The sequence below is a fragment of the Taudactylus pleione genome, unplaced genomic scaffold (assembly GCF_031769625.1).
Source record: "Taudactylus pleione unplaced genomic scaffold, aTauple2 ptg000300l, whole genome shotgun sequence".
NCBI classification, from domain to species: domain Eukaryota; kingdom Metazoa; phylum Chordata; class Amphibia; order Anura; family Myobatrachidae; genus Taudactylus; species Taudactylus pleione.
This window is the reverse complement of record NW_028284701.1, coordinates 27,386-43,495: the sequence shown is the minus strand read 5'-3', so window position 1 is coordinate 43,495 and position 16,110 is coordinate 27,386. Positions and strand designations below refer to the sequence as shown.

General features: G+C 45.0%; 1 protein-coding gene across 1 annotated transcript in view; it reads right to left on the bottom strand.

Moving 5' to 3' along the window:
* Window positions 1–400: 400 nt before the first annotated feature.
* The window catches only part of LOC148511644 (cathelicidin-2-like), a 28,275-nt gene continuing 12,565 nt past the window's right edge, over window positions 401–16,110 (bottom strand). Inside the window, exons 3-4 of the mRNA XM_088482943.1 lie at window positions 13,152–13,211; window positions 401–620 (exon numbers count right to left, since the gene is read on the bottom strand). Coding sequence (XP_088339069.1) covers window positions 546–620; window positions 13,152–13,211 — 135 coding nt within the window. The 3' untranslated portion in view covers window positions 401–545. The remainder of the gene's footprint in view (window positions 621–13,151; window positions 13,212–16,110) is intronic.

The following is a 16,110-nucleotide window of genomic DNA, read 5'->3' as shown; positions in this document are numbered from 1 at the left end:
GGCTGGCGGCCAGTGTGTGCTGACTGTAGCCGGGACCGGATGCTTTGTCCCGGCTACATGCCAGCATCTCCACTGCCGCCGATCGAGATGTGTCCCCTGAGGGACACATCTCTACACATTTCCGCCGCTGTGCCATACTGTATCCCAGCGCTGGTGCATTCTCTTCTGCGGCTAAAATGAAGTGGGGCCGGGAAGTGGCGGTATGTCATACCGCCGTATACCGCCCCACTTCGACCACTGCTCCTAAGCGAATTGACCCCAAAATGTTCAAATCTAGCTGCTTGGTAATATATTATAAATGGCAGAAACTCCACTGATGGGCAATAAAGGATCTCACACCTCAGTGATCAGACGGCAAATCCCATAACAAATACACAAAAGATTTCATTTTATTGGTTTATTTATTATTTAGTAGTTTTACATTTAGCAGTGTTTGTCTTGTTAAACTCATGATTATACACAGTATCATTTTATAGCACTAGGGGGCGCTCATCATTAGTGTCAGGGAAATGTACGGTACTGATGGCATTTCAGACTGCAGGCTGCTATGATTTCGATTTTACAGTAGATCCTACTACAAGTGAAATGCTGCTCAAATATCCAGGCGGAGGTTTCCAAAGCTGAAAGAGAGAATAGAGATTATATTGTGTGTTATATCTGCATTATCGTCCTGATGTACAACAAATAGAGGGAGAGGTATCAAGACTTGGGGGGGGGAATTCAATTAGAGGCAAAATCATCCAATTTCGCTGTCGTTGGCGAAATCAGCCGTCAGACCGTCCGGTTTTGCGGCCAATATCAGTGTCGATCGGCTGATTTTGCCAACAATAGCGAAAAATGGCTGTTTTTTGCCTAGGTCCGGCAAAAATTTTTAGAAACATCCCTATTGTGAGGATTTCTTTCAGAACCCTTTGGACAGCCCCCCTAATGATAGTTTAGCAAATTTGTTTTTCGTAAGTTGCGTACTTTGGCGAAAAACGATCGCTAACATTTCAGTCAAAATTGTTTTTTTTTCATGAAAACTGCATTCAACGTATTGGGTGTGGTATTTCGGAGAGCCATAAGGATTCGCCAAGTGTTTTAAACACCACACGTGGCTGGCGCAGGTGTTTTTTTAAACCGCTAAAAAAACATCTGCGCCAGCCATGTGCGATGTTTAAAATAATTGACGCATCCTTACGGCCCTCTGAAATACCACACCCAATACGTTAAACGCATTTTTCACGAAAAAAAATAAAAATAATTATACCAAAATTTCAGAGGTTGCTTTTTCGCCAAAGCACGCAACTTACAAAAAATAAAAAGTCTCTAAAGTATCATTAGGGGGGCTGTCCAAAGGGTTCTGTAAGAAATCCCCAAATTTGTACCCAAAAATAGGCATTTTGCTAATTTTTTCCAATTTCTCAAAATGGAGAAAAGTTTTCTCCATTTTTATATGAAAAATCGACGATAAATTATCACCGATGTGATAATATCTAATATTGCGGGTGCGATAATATCACTGGTAATTGAATCAGGCCCTTGGAGAGAGATGAAGTGGAGAAGATTGCCTTCTAACAAGCATCTCAGACACTGTGCTATATACATAACAGTAATGTGGGGTACACACTTTGCCCGAACAATATTTTTGGTAATGATGCGGCTGTCCATACACACTTACCTTACCAGTCACCTGACCGATGTGTCTGGCTGCAGGAGACGGTTGTGACGTGATTGGTGCCGGTTCCTGCAGCCGACATATGGGTCGGTTGGTTGCCAGATATATTACATCTGTGTTGCTGCATGACCGATGTGATATATCTGCGAATGACATCATTTCCAGATATACAGTCGGGACAATATATTGTGTGTTGGCTGTACCAATGATATATCATCCAGTGTGTATCCAGCATTACAAGCTGATTGGTTACTTATCACAACATCCTCCCAATAGAGCTTTAAAAGCCGTACTCCTGAAACTAAGTTTATATTCCCAATAAGATTTAATGGAGGAAATAAAAGAAACTAAAGTCAGACATTACTTGTAGTTTATCCACACGGGAAATTCAAGGCTAATTGGGGGCACATTTAGGGAGCAAGTGTCATCTTATTCTTTCAATGAGACCGCCCACAATTATATGGGAATGTGCAGTATTTAAGTGGTATTTTATTTAACAAAAGGGCTCATTGCACAGATGTGTCTACATACATCTATCCTCCATGCGCTACAAGTCGCGCCACACAGACTGACCCAGAGTCTGCGATCAGCATCCGTGCAGCAACACAACCACTGGCTAAAGTATCGGCTGTGTTACATCGCTTTGGGCCGTGGTTACTCAGGGTCACCATGTGTCATGGCAGGAATGTTTCAGATGCTTTTATTCAGGCACCCCAATGGGTACTATGGGCATACCATACATTTCATTCATCTGCTGTGAGACACGTAATCCCTTGTGGCCGTAAATTAGCTCATCATCACGGTATATATTATTTCCATAAATGCCGTATTCAATTAGACGCGAAAAGCCGAGATCCACGGAAAAGTATCGCCGATCTCTGCTTTTCGTGTGGAGGAAACTTATCTCTGTATTCAAAACAGCCGCTCTTCATGTACGCAGAAATTCAATGCAATGTGATAGGCGAAAAGGATTACGTTTCTGAATAGCAGGTGAATAGAAGTGCAACATTTTAATTTTGGGGTGCAAAGGTGGGGAAACCACTCAGAACCATTGGGACAGCCCCAGGACAAATGTGTCAAAAAATCCCAGAAAAAAAACTAAGAACACCCCAAAAAAGTACTTTAATTTTGGGGGGTGAAAAAGTAAACAGTGGGGGGACAAGCATAAAAACTAGCAAAATAGACTTTTTGGTGGTCTGCAAGGATGGGTCAGGTGTTTTTAGGATTGCAGGTGCATGTAACAGGTGCGGTTTTCATGTATTTTTTAACTTCACTTTAGAGACTTTAAAATATGCTAGCACCCATTATCATGTACCCCAAATTTGACAGGGCTACTTATTTTCACCAAAAAATACTGCATTATGGCATTCTTCACCACTTTTATAAGGAGGCTAACAGCCAGCAATTGTCAAAATGAAAGTACCTAAAATAGCTTTATTAGGGATATTAGTACTCATCTGCTGTATATTGATCCCAAATGTAAAAGTAAAGTTTCCCTAGGGAATTAAAGTTTCTCCATATAAAAGAGTGCTAACGTACTTTTATTCCCATATTTTATAGAGCATCAAGGCTTAAGGCCTAAGAAGTTGGAACCAGTGTCTTTGTGATAAAAATGTTGACACCCAGGGACCCCGATACGGTAAAATAGGGTAGAATACACACAAAATGGCTGGTTTTCCCACTTTTAGGGGGCTTCCTGGACCTTACTACTTACGCTTGATTAGAAATTGCACATATGGTACAAAATTGGGGATCCTAACACTTAAAACAGTGACAGGATTTTGTTTCAAAATGACCCCGTAGACTTAACATTAGGCCACATTGAAGCCTATAGTATTTACAGGGGTAACATTGTTATACGTTTGTGGGATCACCCTAGTTCCCCCTCCCTTTAAGGCCTAGGGAAACCAAATTTGGCCAGAATATACTACTGTGTTTCATGTACTTGTGATGTCAAATTATTGCACCTACTGTAGGTCCCAAAATGACCCCACAAACTTGTCTACATAAGCCCCATAGAGAATGCATTGACATGTACTGCCTTAGTGTACTGAACCCCAAATTGGTACAGTTATAATAATCATCATATACGTTATACAGATACATGCTAGCTGGCCTGTGGGGTCACATGAAGCTACGCTGCCTCTGCTGTCAGTATGGAGGCCAATTGACAATATCATAACTCCCAACATAATCCATTCCAGGAGGAAAAAAATGCTCTGGTCCTGGATTTCCCTCACAACACAGGTGACAGTGATCACACAGTAAGAGAGAAGTCCAGGACCAGAGCATTTTATACCTCCTGGTATGGGTCATGTTGGGAGCTGTGAATATGGGCTGCTAACTCTTCACTGGTCCATTCATCTTTATATGTGTATGTGTCAGTGTGAGAGAAGCCATGTACATCAGGGGTGCGTCCCTATGTACTATCATCAGTCTTTATATGTGTATGTGTCAGTGTGAGAGAAGCCGTGTACATCAGGGGTGCTTCCCTATGTACTATCATCAGTCTTTATATGTGTATGTGTCAGTGTGAGAGAAGCCGTGTACATCAGGGGTGCGTCCCTATGTGCTATCATCAGTCTTTATATGTGTATGTGTCAGTGTGAGAGAAGCCCTATACATCAGGGGTGCGTCCCTATGTGCTATCATCAGTCTTTATATGTGTATGTATCAGTGTGAGAGAAGCCGTGTACATCAGGGGTGCGTCCCTATGTGCTATCATCAGTCTTTATATGTGTATGTGTCAGTGTGAGAGAAGCCGTGTACATCAGGGGTGTGTCCCTATGTACTATCATCAGTCTTTATATGTGTATGTGTCAGTGTGAGAAAAGCCGTGTACATCAGGGGTGCGTCCCTATGTACTATCATCAGTCTTTATATGTGTATGTGTCAGTGTGAGAGAAGCCCTATACATCAGGGGTGCGACCCTATGTGCTATCATCAGTCTTTATATGTGTATGTGTCAGTGTGAGAGAAGCCGTGTACATCAGGGGTGCGTCCCTATGTACTATCATCAGTCTTTATATGTGTATGTGTCAGTGTGAGAGAAGCCGTGTACATCAGGGGTGCGTCCCTATGTGCTATCATCAGTCTTTATATGTGTATGTGTCAGTGTGAGAGAAGCCGTGTACATCAGGGTGCGTCCCTATGTGCTAATATCAGTCTTTATATGTGTGTGTCAGTGTGAGAGAAGCCGTGTACATCAGGGGTGCGTCCCTATGTACTATCATCAGTCTTTATATGTGTATGTGTCAGTGTGAGAGAAGCCGTGTACATCAGGGGTGCGTCCCTATGTACTATCATCAGTCTTTATATATGTATGTGTCAGTGTGAGAGAAGCCGTGTACATCAGTGGTGCGTCCCTATGTGCTATCATCAGTCTTTATATGTGTATGTGTCAGTGTGAGAGAAGCCGTGTACATCAGGGGTGCGTCCCTATGTGCTATCATCAGTCTTTATATGTGTATGTGTCAGTGTGAGAGAAGCCATGTACATCAGGGGTGCGTCCCTATGTGCTATCATCAGTCTTTATATGTGTATGTGTCAGTGTGAGAGAAGCCATGTACATCAGGGGTGCGTCCCTATGTGCTATCATCAGTCTTTATATGTGTATGTGTCAGTGTGAGAGAAGCCGTGTACATCAGGGGTGCGTCCCTATGTGCTATCATCAGTCTTTATATGTGTATGTGTCAGTGTGAGAGAAGCCGTGTACATCAGGGTGCGTCCCTATGTGCAATCATCAGTCTTTATATGTGTATGTGTCAGTGTGAGAGAAGCCATGTACATCAGGGGTGCGTCCCTATGTGCTATCATCAGTCTTTATATGTGTATGTGTCAGTGTGAGAGAAGCCGTGTACATCAGGGTGCGTCCCTATGTGCTATCATCAGTATTTATATGTGTATGTGTCAGTGTGAGAGAAGCCGTGTACATCAGGCGTCCGTCCCTATGTACTATCATCAGTCTTTATATGTGTATGTGTCAGTGTGAGAGAAGCCGTGTACATCAGGGGTGCGTCCCTATGTGCAATCATCAGTCTTTATATGTGTATGTGTCAGTGTGAGAGAAGCCGTGTACATCAGGGGTGCGTCCCTATGTGCTATCATCAGTCTTTATATGTGTATGTGTCAGTGTGAGAGAAGCCGTGTACATCAGGGGTGCGTCCCTATGTGCTATCATCAGTATTTATATGTGTATGTGTCAGTGTGAGAGAAGCCGTGTACATCAGGGGTGCGTCCCTATGTACTATCATCAGTCTTTATATGTGTATGTGTCAGTGTGAGAGAAGCCCTATACATCAGGGGTGCGTCCCTATGTGCTATCATCAGTCTTTATATGTGTATGTGTCAGTGTGAGAGAAGCCGTGTACATCAGGGGTGCGTCCCTATGTACTATCATCAGTCTTTATATGTGTATGTGTCAGTGTGAGAGAAGCCCTATACATCAGGGGTGCGTCCCTATGTGCTATCATCAGTCTTTATATGTGTATGTGCCAGTGTGAGAGAAGCCGTGTACATCAGGGGTGCGTCCCTATGTACTATCATCAGTCTTTATATGTGTATGTGTCAGTGTGAGAGAAGCCGTGTACATCAGGGGTGCGTCCCTATGTGCTATCATCAGTTTTATATGTGTATGTGTCAGTGTGAGAGAAGCCGTGTACATCAGGGGAGCGTCCCTATGTGCTATCATCAGTATTTATATGTGTATGTGTCAGTGTGAGAGAAGCCGTGTACATCTGGGGAGCGTCCCTATGTGCTATCATCAGTCTTTATATGTGTATGTGTCAGTGTGAGAGAAGCCCTATACATCAGGGGTGCGTCCCTATGTGCTATCATCAGTCTTTATATGTGTATGTGTCAGTGTGAGAGAAGCCGTGTACATCAGGGGTGCGTCCCTATGTACTATCATCAGTCTTTATATGTGTATGTGTCAGTGTGAGAGAAGCCCTATACATCAGGGGTGCGTCCCTATGTGCTATCATCAGTCTTTATATGTGTATGTGCCAGTGTGAGAGAAGCCGTGTACATCAGGGGTGCGTCCCTATGTACTATCATCAGTCTTTATATGTGTATGTGTCAGTGTGAGAGAAGCCGTGTACATCAGGGGAGCGTCCCTATGTGCTATCATCAGTCTTTATATGTGTATGTGTCAGTGTGAGAGAAGCCATGTACATCAGGGGTGCGTCCCTATGTACTATCATCAGTCTTTATATGTGTATGTGTCAGTGTGAGAGAAGCCATGTACATCAGGGGTGCGTCCCTATGTACTATCATCAGTCTTTATATGTGTATGTGTCAGTGTGAGAGAAGCCATGTACATCAGGGGTGCGTCCCTAAGTACTATCATCAGTCTTTATATATGTATGTGTCAGTGTGAGAGAAGCCGTGTACATCTGGGGAGCGTCCCTATGTGCTATCATCAGTCTTTATATGTGTATGTGTCAGTGTGAGAGAAGCCATGTACATCAGGGGTGCGTCCCTATGTGCTATCATCAGTCTTTATATGTATATGTCAGTGTGAGAGAAGCCATGTACATCAGGGGTGCTTCCCTATGTACTATCATCAGTCTTTATATGTGTATGTGTCAGTGTGAGAGAAGCCGTGTACATCAGAGTGCGTCCCTATGTGCTATCATCAGTCTTTATATGTGTATGTGTCAGAGTGAGAGAAGCCGTGAACATCAGGGGTGCGTCCCTATGTGCTATCATCAGTCTTTATATGTGTATGTGTCAGTGTGAGAGAAGCCGTGTACATCAGGGGTGCGTCCCTATGTACTATCATCAGTCTTTATATGTGTATGTGTCTGTGTGAGAGAAGCCATGTACCTCAGGGGTGCGTACCTATGTGCTATCATCAGTCTTTATATGTGTATGTGTCAGTGTGAGAGAAGCCGTGTACATCAGGGGTGCGTCCCTATGTACTATCATCAGTCTTTATATGTGTATGTGTCAGTGTGAGAGAAGCCATGTACATCAGGGGTGCGTCCCTATGTGCTATCATCAGTCTTTATATGTGTATGTGTCAGTGTGAGTGAAGCCATGTACATCAGGGGTGCGTCCCTATGTGCTATCATCAGTCTTTATATGTATATGTGTCAGTGTGAGTGAAGCCATGTACATCAGGGGTGCGTCCCTATGTACTATCATCAGTCTTTATATATGTATGTGTCAGTGTGAGAGAAGCCGTGTACATCAGGGATGCGTCCCTATGTGCTATCATCAGTCTTTATATGTGTATGTGTCAGTGTGAGTGAAGCCATGTACATCAGGGGTGCGTCCCTATGTACTATCATCAGTATTTATATGTGTATGTGTCAGTGTGAGAGAAGCCGTGTACATCAGGGGTGCGTCCCTATGTGCTATCATCAGTCTTTATATGTATATGTGTCAGTGTGAGTGAAGCCGTGTACATCAGGGGTGCGTCCCTATGTACTATCATCAGTCTTTATATGTGTATGTGTCAGTGTGAGAGAAGCCGTGTACATCAGGGGTGCGTCCTTATGTGCTATCATCAGTATTTATATGTGTATGTGTCAGTGTGAGAGAAGCCGTGTACATCAGGGATGCGTCCCTATGTGCTATCATCAGTCTTTATATGTGTATGTGTCAGTGTGAGTGAAGCCATGTACATCAGGGGTGCGTCCCTATGTACTATCATCAGTATTTATATGTGTATGTGTCAGTGTGAGAGAAGCCGTGTACATCAGGGGTGCGTCCCTATGTGCTATCATCAGTCTTTATATGTATATGTGTCAGTGTGAGTGAAGCCGTGTACATCAGGGGTGCGTCCCTATGTACTATCATCAGTCTTTATATGTGTATGTGTCAGTGTGAGAGAAGCCGTGTACATCAGGGGTGCGTCCTTATGTGCTATCATCAGTATTTATATGTGTATGTGTCAGTGTGAGAGAAGCCGTGTACATCAGGGGTGCGTCCCTATGTACTATCATCAGTCTTTATATGTGTATGTATCAGTGTGAGAGAAGCCATGTACATCAGGGGTGCGTCCCTATGTACTATCATCAGTCTTTATATGTGTATGTGTCAGTGTGAGAGAAGCCGTGTACATCAGGGGTGCGTCCCTATGTGCTATCATCAGTCTTTATATGTATATGTGTCAGTGTGAGTGAAGCCATGTACATCCGGGGTGCGTCCCTATGTACTATCATCAGTCTTTATATGTGTATGTGTCAGTGTGAGAGAAGCCGTGTACATCAGGGGTGCGTCCCTATGTGCTATCATCAGTCTTTATATGTGTATGTGTCAGTGCGAGAGAAGCCGTGTACATCAGGGGTGCGTCCCTATGTACTATCATCAGTCTTTATATGTGTATGTGTCAGTGCGAGAGAAGCCGTGTACATCAGGGGTGCGTCCCTATTTACTATCATCAGTATTTATATGTGTATGTGTCAGTGTGAGAGAAGCCGTGTACATCAGGGGTGCGTCCCTATGTGCTATCATCAGTCTTTATATGTGTATGTGTCAGTGTGAGAGAAGCCGTGTACATCAGGGGTGCGTCCCTATGTGCTATCATCAGTCTTTATATGTGTATGTGTCAGTGTGAGAGAAGCCGTGTACATCAGGGGTGCGTCCCTATGTGCTATCATCATTCTTTATATGTGTATGTGTCAGTGTGAGAGAAGCCATGTACATCAGGGGTGCGTCCCTATGTGCTATCATCAGTCTTTATATGTGTATGTGTCAGTGTGAGAGATGCCATGTACATCAGGGGTGTGTCCCTATGTACTATCATCAGTCTTTATATGTGTATATGTCAGTGTGAGAGAAGCCATGTACATCAGGGTGCGTCCCTATGTGCTATCATCAGTCTTTATATGTGTATGTGTCAGTGTGAGAGAAGCCGTGTACATCATGGGTGCGTCCCTATGTGCTATCATCAGTATTTATATGTGTATGTGTCAGTGTGAGAGAAGCCGTGTACATCAGGGGTGCGTCCCTATGTACTATCATCAGTCTTTATATGTGTATGTATCAGTGTGAGAGAAGCCATCTACATCAGGGGTGCGTCCCTATGTACTATCATCAGTCTTTATATGTGTATGTGTCAGTGTGAGAGAAGCCGTGTACATCAGGGGTGCGTCCCTATGTGCTATCATCAGTCTTTATATGTATATGTGTCAGTGTGAGTGAAGCCATGTACATCCGGGGTGCGTCCCTATGTACTATCATCAGTCTTTATATGTGTATGTGTCAGTGTGAGAGAAGCCGTGTACATCAGGGGTGCGTCCCTATGTGCTATCATCAGTCTTTATATGTGTATGTGTCAGTGCGAGAGAAGCCGTGTACATCAGGGGTGCGTCCCTATGTGCTATCATCAGTATTTATATGTGTATGTATCAGTGTGAGAGAAGCCGTGTACATCAGGGGTGCGTCCCTATGTACTATCATCAGTCTTTATATGTGTATGTGTCAGTGTGAGAGAAGCCGTGTACATCAGGGGTGCGTCCCTATGTGCTATCATCAGTCTTTATATGTGTATGTGTCAGTGCGAGAGAAGCCGTGTACATCAGGGGTGCGTCCCTATGTACTATCATCAGTCTTTATATGTGTATGTGTCAGTGTGAGAGAAGCCGTGTACATCAGGGGTGCGTCCCTATGTGCTATCATCAGTCTTTATATGTGTATGTGTCAGTGCGAGAGAAGCCGTGTACATCAGGGGTGCGTCCCTATTTACTATCATCAGTATTTATATGTGTATGTGTCAGTGTGAGAGAAGCCGTGTACATCAGGGGTGCGTCCCTATGTGCTATCATCAGTCTTTATATGTATATGTGTCAGTGTGAGTGAAGCCATGTACATCCGGGGTGCGTCCCTATGTACTATCATCTGTCTTTATATGTGTATGTGTCAGTGTGAGAGAAGCCGTGTACATCAGGGGTGCGTCCCTATGTGCTATCATCAGTCTTTATATGTGTATGTGTCAGTGCGAGAGAAGCCGTGTACATCAGGGGTGCGTCCCTATGTACTATCATCAGTCTTTATATGTGTATGTGTCAGTGCGAGAGAAGCCGTGTACATCAGGGGTGCGTCCCTATTTACTATCATCAGTATTTATATGTGTATGTGTCAGTGTGAGAGAAGCCGTGTACATCAGGGGTGCGTCCCTATGTGCTATCATCAGTCTTTATATGTGTATGTGTCAGTGTGAGAGAAGCCATGTACATCAGGGGTGCGTCCCTATGTGCTATCATCAGTCTTTATATGTGTATGTGTCAGTGTGAGAGATGCCATGTACATCAGGGGTGTGTCCCTATGTACTATCATCAGTCTTTATATGTGTATATGTCAGTGTGAGAGAAGCCATGTACATCAGGGTGCGTCCCTATGTGCTATCATCAGTCTTTATATGTGTATGTGTCAGTGTGAGAGAAGCCGTGTACATCAGGGGTGCGTCACTATGTGCTATCATCAGTCTTTATATGTGTATGTATCAGTGTGAGAGAAGCCATGTACATCAGGGGTCTGTCCCTATGTACTATCATCAGTCTTTATATGTGTATGTGTCAGTGTGAGAGAAGCCGTGTACATCAGGGGTGCGTCCCTATGTGCTATCATCAGTCTTTATATGTGTATGTGTCAGTGTGAGAGAAGCCATGTACATCAGGGGTCTGTCCCTATGTACTATCATCAGTCTTTATATGTGTATGTGTCAGTGTGAGAGAAGCCATGTACATCAGGGGTCTGTCCCTATGTACTATCATCAGTCTTTATATGTGTATGTGTCAGTGTGAGAGAAGCCGTGTACATCAGGGGTGCGTCCCTATGTGCTATCATCAGTCTTTATATGTGTATGTGTCAGTGTGAGAGAAGCCATGTACATCAGGGGTGCGTCCCTATGTACTATCATCAGTCTTTATATGTGTATGTGTCAGTGTGATAGAAGCCGTTTACATCAGGGGTGCGTCCCTATGTACTATCATCAGTCTTTATATGTGTATGTGTCAGTGTGAGAGAAGCCGTGTACATCAGGGGTGCATCCCTATGTGCTATCATCAGTATTTATATGTGTATGTGTCAGTGTGAGAGAAGCCATGTACATCAGGGGTGCGTCCCTATGTACTATCATCAGTCTTTATATGTGTATGTGTCAGTGTGATAGAAGCCATGTACATCAGGGGTGCGTCAATATGTACTATCATCAATCTTTATATGTGTATGTGTCAGTATGAGAGAAGCTGTGTACATCAGGGGTGCTTCCCTATGTGCTCTCATCAGTCTTTATATGTGTATGTGTCAGTGTGAGAGAAGCCGTGTACATCAGGGGTGCGTCCCTATGTGCTCTCATCAGTCTTTATATGTGTATGTGTCAGTGTGAGAGAAGCCGTGTACATCAGGGGTGCGTCCCTATGTGTATCATCAGTCTTTATATGTGTATGTGTCAGTGTGAGAGAAGCCATGTACATCAGGGGTGCGTCCCTATGTACTATCATCAGTCTTTATATGTGTATGTGTCAGTGTGAGAGCAGCCATGTACATCAGGGGTGCGTCCCTATGTGCTATCATCTGTCTTTATATGTGTATGTGTCAGTGTGAGAGAAGCCGTGTACATCAGGGGTGTGTCCCTGTGTACTATCATCAGTCTTTATATGTGTATGTGTCAGTGTGAGAGAAGCCGTGTACATCAGGGGTGCGTCCCTATGTACTATCATCAGTCTTTATATGTGTATGTGTCAGTGTGAGAGAAGCCGTGTACATCAGGGGTGCGTCCCTATGTGCTATCATCTGTCTTTATATGTGTATGTGTCAGTGTGAGAGAAGCCGTGTACATCAGGGGTGCGTCCCTATGTGCTATCATCAGTCTTTATATGTGTATGTGTCAGTGTGAGAGAAGCCCTATACATCAGGGGTGCGTCCCTATGTGCTATCATCAGTCTTTATATGTGTATGTGTCAGTGTGAGAGAAGCCATGTACATCAGGGGTGCGTCCCTATGTGCTATCATCAGTCTTTATATGTGTATGTGTCAGTGTGAGAGAAGCCGTGTACATTAGGGGTGCGTCCCTATGTGCTATCATCAGTATTTATTTGTGTATGTGTCAGTGTGAGAGAAGCCGTGTACATCAGGGGTGCGTCCCTATGTACTATCATCAGTCTTTATATGTATATGTGTCAGTGTGAGAGAAGCCGTGTACATCAAGGGTGCGTCCCTATGTGCTGTCATCAGTCTTTATATGTGTATGTGTCAGTGTTAGAGAAGCCATGTACATCAGGGGTGCTTCCCTATGTGCTATCATCAGTCTTTATATGTGTATGTGTCAGTGTGAGAGAAGCCGTGTACATCAGGGGTGTGTCCCTATGTGCTATCATCAGTCTTTATATGTGTATGTGTCAGTGTGAGAGAAGCCATGTACATCAGGGGTGCGTCCCTATGTGCTATCATCAGTCTTTATATGTGTATGTGTCAGTGTGAGAGAAGCCGTGTACATCAGGGGTGTGTCCCTATGTACTATAATCAATGGCCACCAATCTCTTACCTGGCATGTTATCTCACTGGCGTCCTTCTCACCCAGCACAATGGTACACTCCTGAAACTGCTACAAAATACAATACAGCATACTGTCATTAGTAACAGTGGGCTAATCGCTTACTCCAAATGTGCAAACCGTACACCTGATAACATATATATAAGCATCATAACTCCGTAAGGAAACCTGACAGCTTTCCTCACATTGATCCCATTCCACATTGTGCAGCTTTACACATAAAAAGTAAGTTGTCATCCCATGTTGGGGACAGGGTCATCCCCCCATGGTGCGCTCAGTGCATCTGCCACAACTACTGTCCACGATCCCAAAATAACTTTGGATTTGTCAGGAGCACAGGTTTCAGCTGTGTGTGGCTCCTGCTCACCTTGGTGAGATTCCTGCGGGGAAATACCTCACAACTATCTGTGGGTGCAGGGCAGTGTGCCCACCAGCGCCATAGCAGGGCATTAATGTCATGTTGTCTGGGAAGAAGGGACCAGGAAGCTGAGCACTGGGCATGTTCCAGGAACCATGCAAACCAAATATAGGTGCTACCAGGGCATCGATCATGCCACCTCCTCGGCCTTGCTCCCTGGGTGGCAGCACCACATGTACTCCCCTAGCTACGAACCAGGTTCTAACTGCTGAGGTGGTGGGATAGTTCCCTCAGATCAGGACTGTATGGCCTGAATCAGGACAGTTGTGATAAATTTATTGAGTCACAACTATCACATGACATTAGTGCAACAAGTGGACGCACAAGACAGAGGGCGGGGCTTAGCTAGTAGCTGGTTTTGTCATTAATAGTTACTAGGATAAATACTGTACTATACAATTAGCTTTTTACTCAGGCTGCACTAATAAGGGGAGATTTTTTTAAATAAAATATTTAGAACAAGATATTTGCTAAATGTCATTAGATGTAATGTATTTGTAGGTTAAACAATATATTATTTACAAATCTTAGAAACTGGCGAGTCCAACCTCACTTCTACAGGATTACATGTCATTTCCTTGTGATCAACAAATGAGCTGCATTTCCTCTGACTAATATTCAGAACACACCCCATGAGTATAATCATTTCAATAGGACATTCCCAATTCACAGGCATCTGGGGTTCTGTCATTAGGTGGGCATTAGTGAGATGGTGAGATGGGCACCAGTAGGGCTGCATCGAATGGTTACATTTTCCCTGCCATTGTTACAAGCCTAATAATGTCATGTAACATTGTTTCTAAATTGTGATTTACGCATGCACCAAGGAGTGTCTCTCCTTATACTGTATTATATCATGCCAGTCTCCTCACCCTGAGCAGGCCCGATAACAAGCAGTACTAGCCTTTCTGACACCCAGTGCGGGAGTCAGGGACCCACCTCCAGCGCATGTGTGTTCAAGGGAGCGTGAACTTGTGCCGCGAAAGCCATGCCCACTCAAGTGTGCCACTATTGGAGGTGTGAAGATATGTCACGCCCCACATTCACGGCACTCAATGGGGCTCAGAGGCAGGGGAGAGGCTGGGGGCTGCCCTGCCCAGTAGCTGCTGCTCCACAGAGTAAGCCTGGTGCAGCCCCCAGCCTCTCCCCTGACTCTCACTGCAGTGTGGCTGCTCGGTGATATCATCAGAGGGGTGATGCCAAAATAGCAGAGCAGCTCTGCTATTTTGTTGTCATCCCCTTGGATGGTGTCACCCAGTGCGGCCCGCACCCCAGCACACCTCTAGTGATGGAAAGGTATATTTCCCCTTCAGTAGATGTACCTTGAAGAGACGTACACTGAGGGCAGAAGTGTAGTTTCCTGCCCACACAGTCCACCAAAAAAAGAAAGTTCGCCCCTCGCCGGCTCGCTTCGCTCGCCAAGTTTCGGGCTCAGTGGCTCGCTATGCTCGCCACATGGTTATGTTCCCCCTCTATGCCCACTTAGATGGTAGGGAATGACGTTGGACACTGGCTGATGACATCAGGGCACAGAAATTGAAGGGGATCTATCCACTTCCATTGATGCCAGGGGTGCTATGGGAACAAGACTCCTAGGGGCCCAGCCAATTAGGAGAACGCAGAATACAATGTAGGTTCTGACTGTCGGCCCTACCTGTGACATTGCAGTGAATACCACAGGGTGTAGGCATGAAGAGGGAGCTCGATGATCAGTCTGCACAAAGGGTGTTTGTTTTTTTTTGCTTCTGTGGCACAGGAGGTGGAGGCACAGATACTGTAACTGGGGATGGACAGACAGAGAGGGGGATGAGACTGGAGAGAGAGGGGGGATGAGACAGGAGATGGAGGTATAGATACTGTAACTGGAGATGGACAGACAGAGAGGGGGATGAGACTGGAGAGAGAGGGGGGATGAGACAGGAGATGGAGGCACATATACTATAACTGGGGATGGACAGACAGAGAGGGGGATGAGACTGGAGAGAGAGTGGGGATGAGACCGGAGATGGAGGCACAGATACTGTAACTGGGGATGCACAGACAGAGAGGGGGATGAGACTGGAGAGAGAGGGGGGATGAGACAGGAGATGGAGGAACAGATACTGTAACTGGGGATGCACAGACAGAGAGGGGGATGAGACTGGAGAGAGAGGGGGGATGAGACAGGAGATGGAGGCACAGATACTGTAACTAGGGATGGACAGACAGAGAGGGGGATGAGACTGGAGAGAGAGGGGGGATGAGACAGGAGATGGAGGCACAGATACTGCAACTGGGGATGCACAGACAGAGAGGGGGATGAGACTGGAGAGAGAGGGGGGATGAGACAGGAGATGGAGGCACAGATACTGTAACTGGGGATGGACAGACAGAGAGGGGGATGAGACTGGAGAGAGAGGGGGGATGAGACAGGAGATGGAGGCACAGATACTGTAACTGGGGATGCACAGACAGAGAGGGGGATGAGACTGGAGAGAGAGGGGGGATGAGACAGGAGATGGAGGCACAGATACTGTAACTAGGGATGGACAG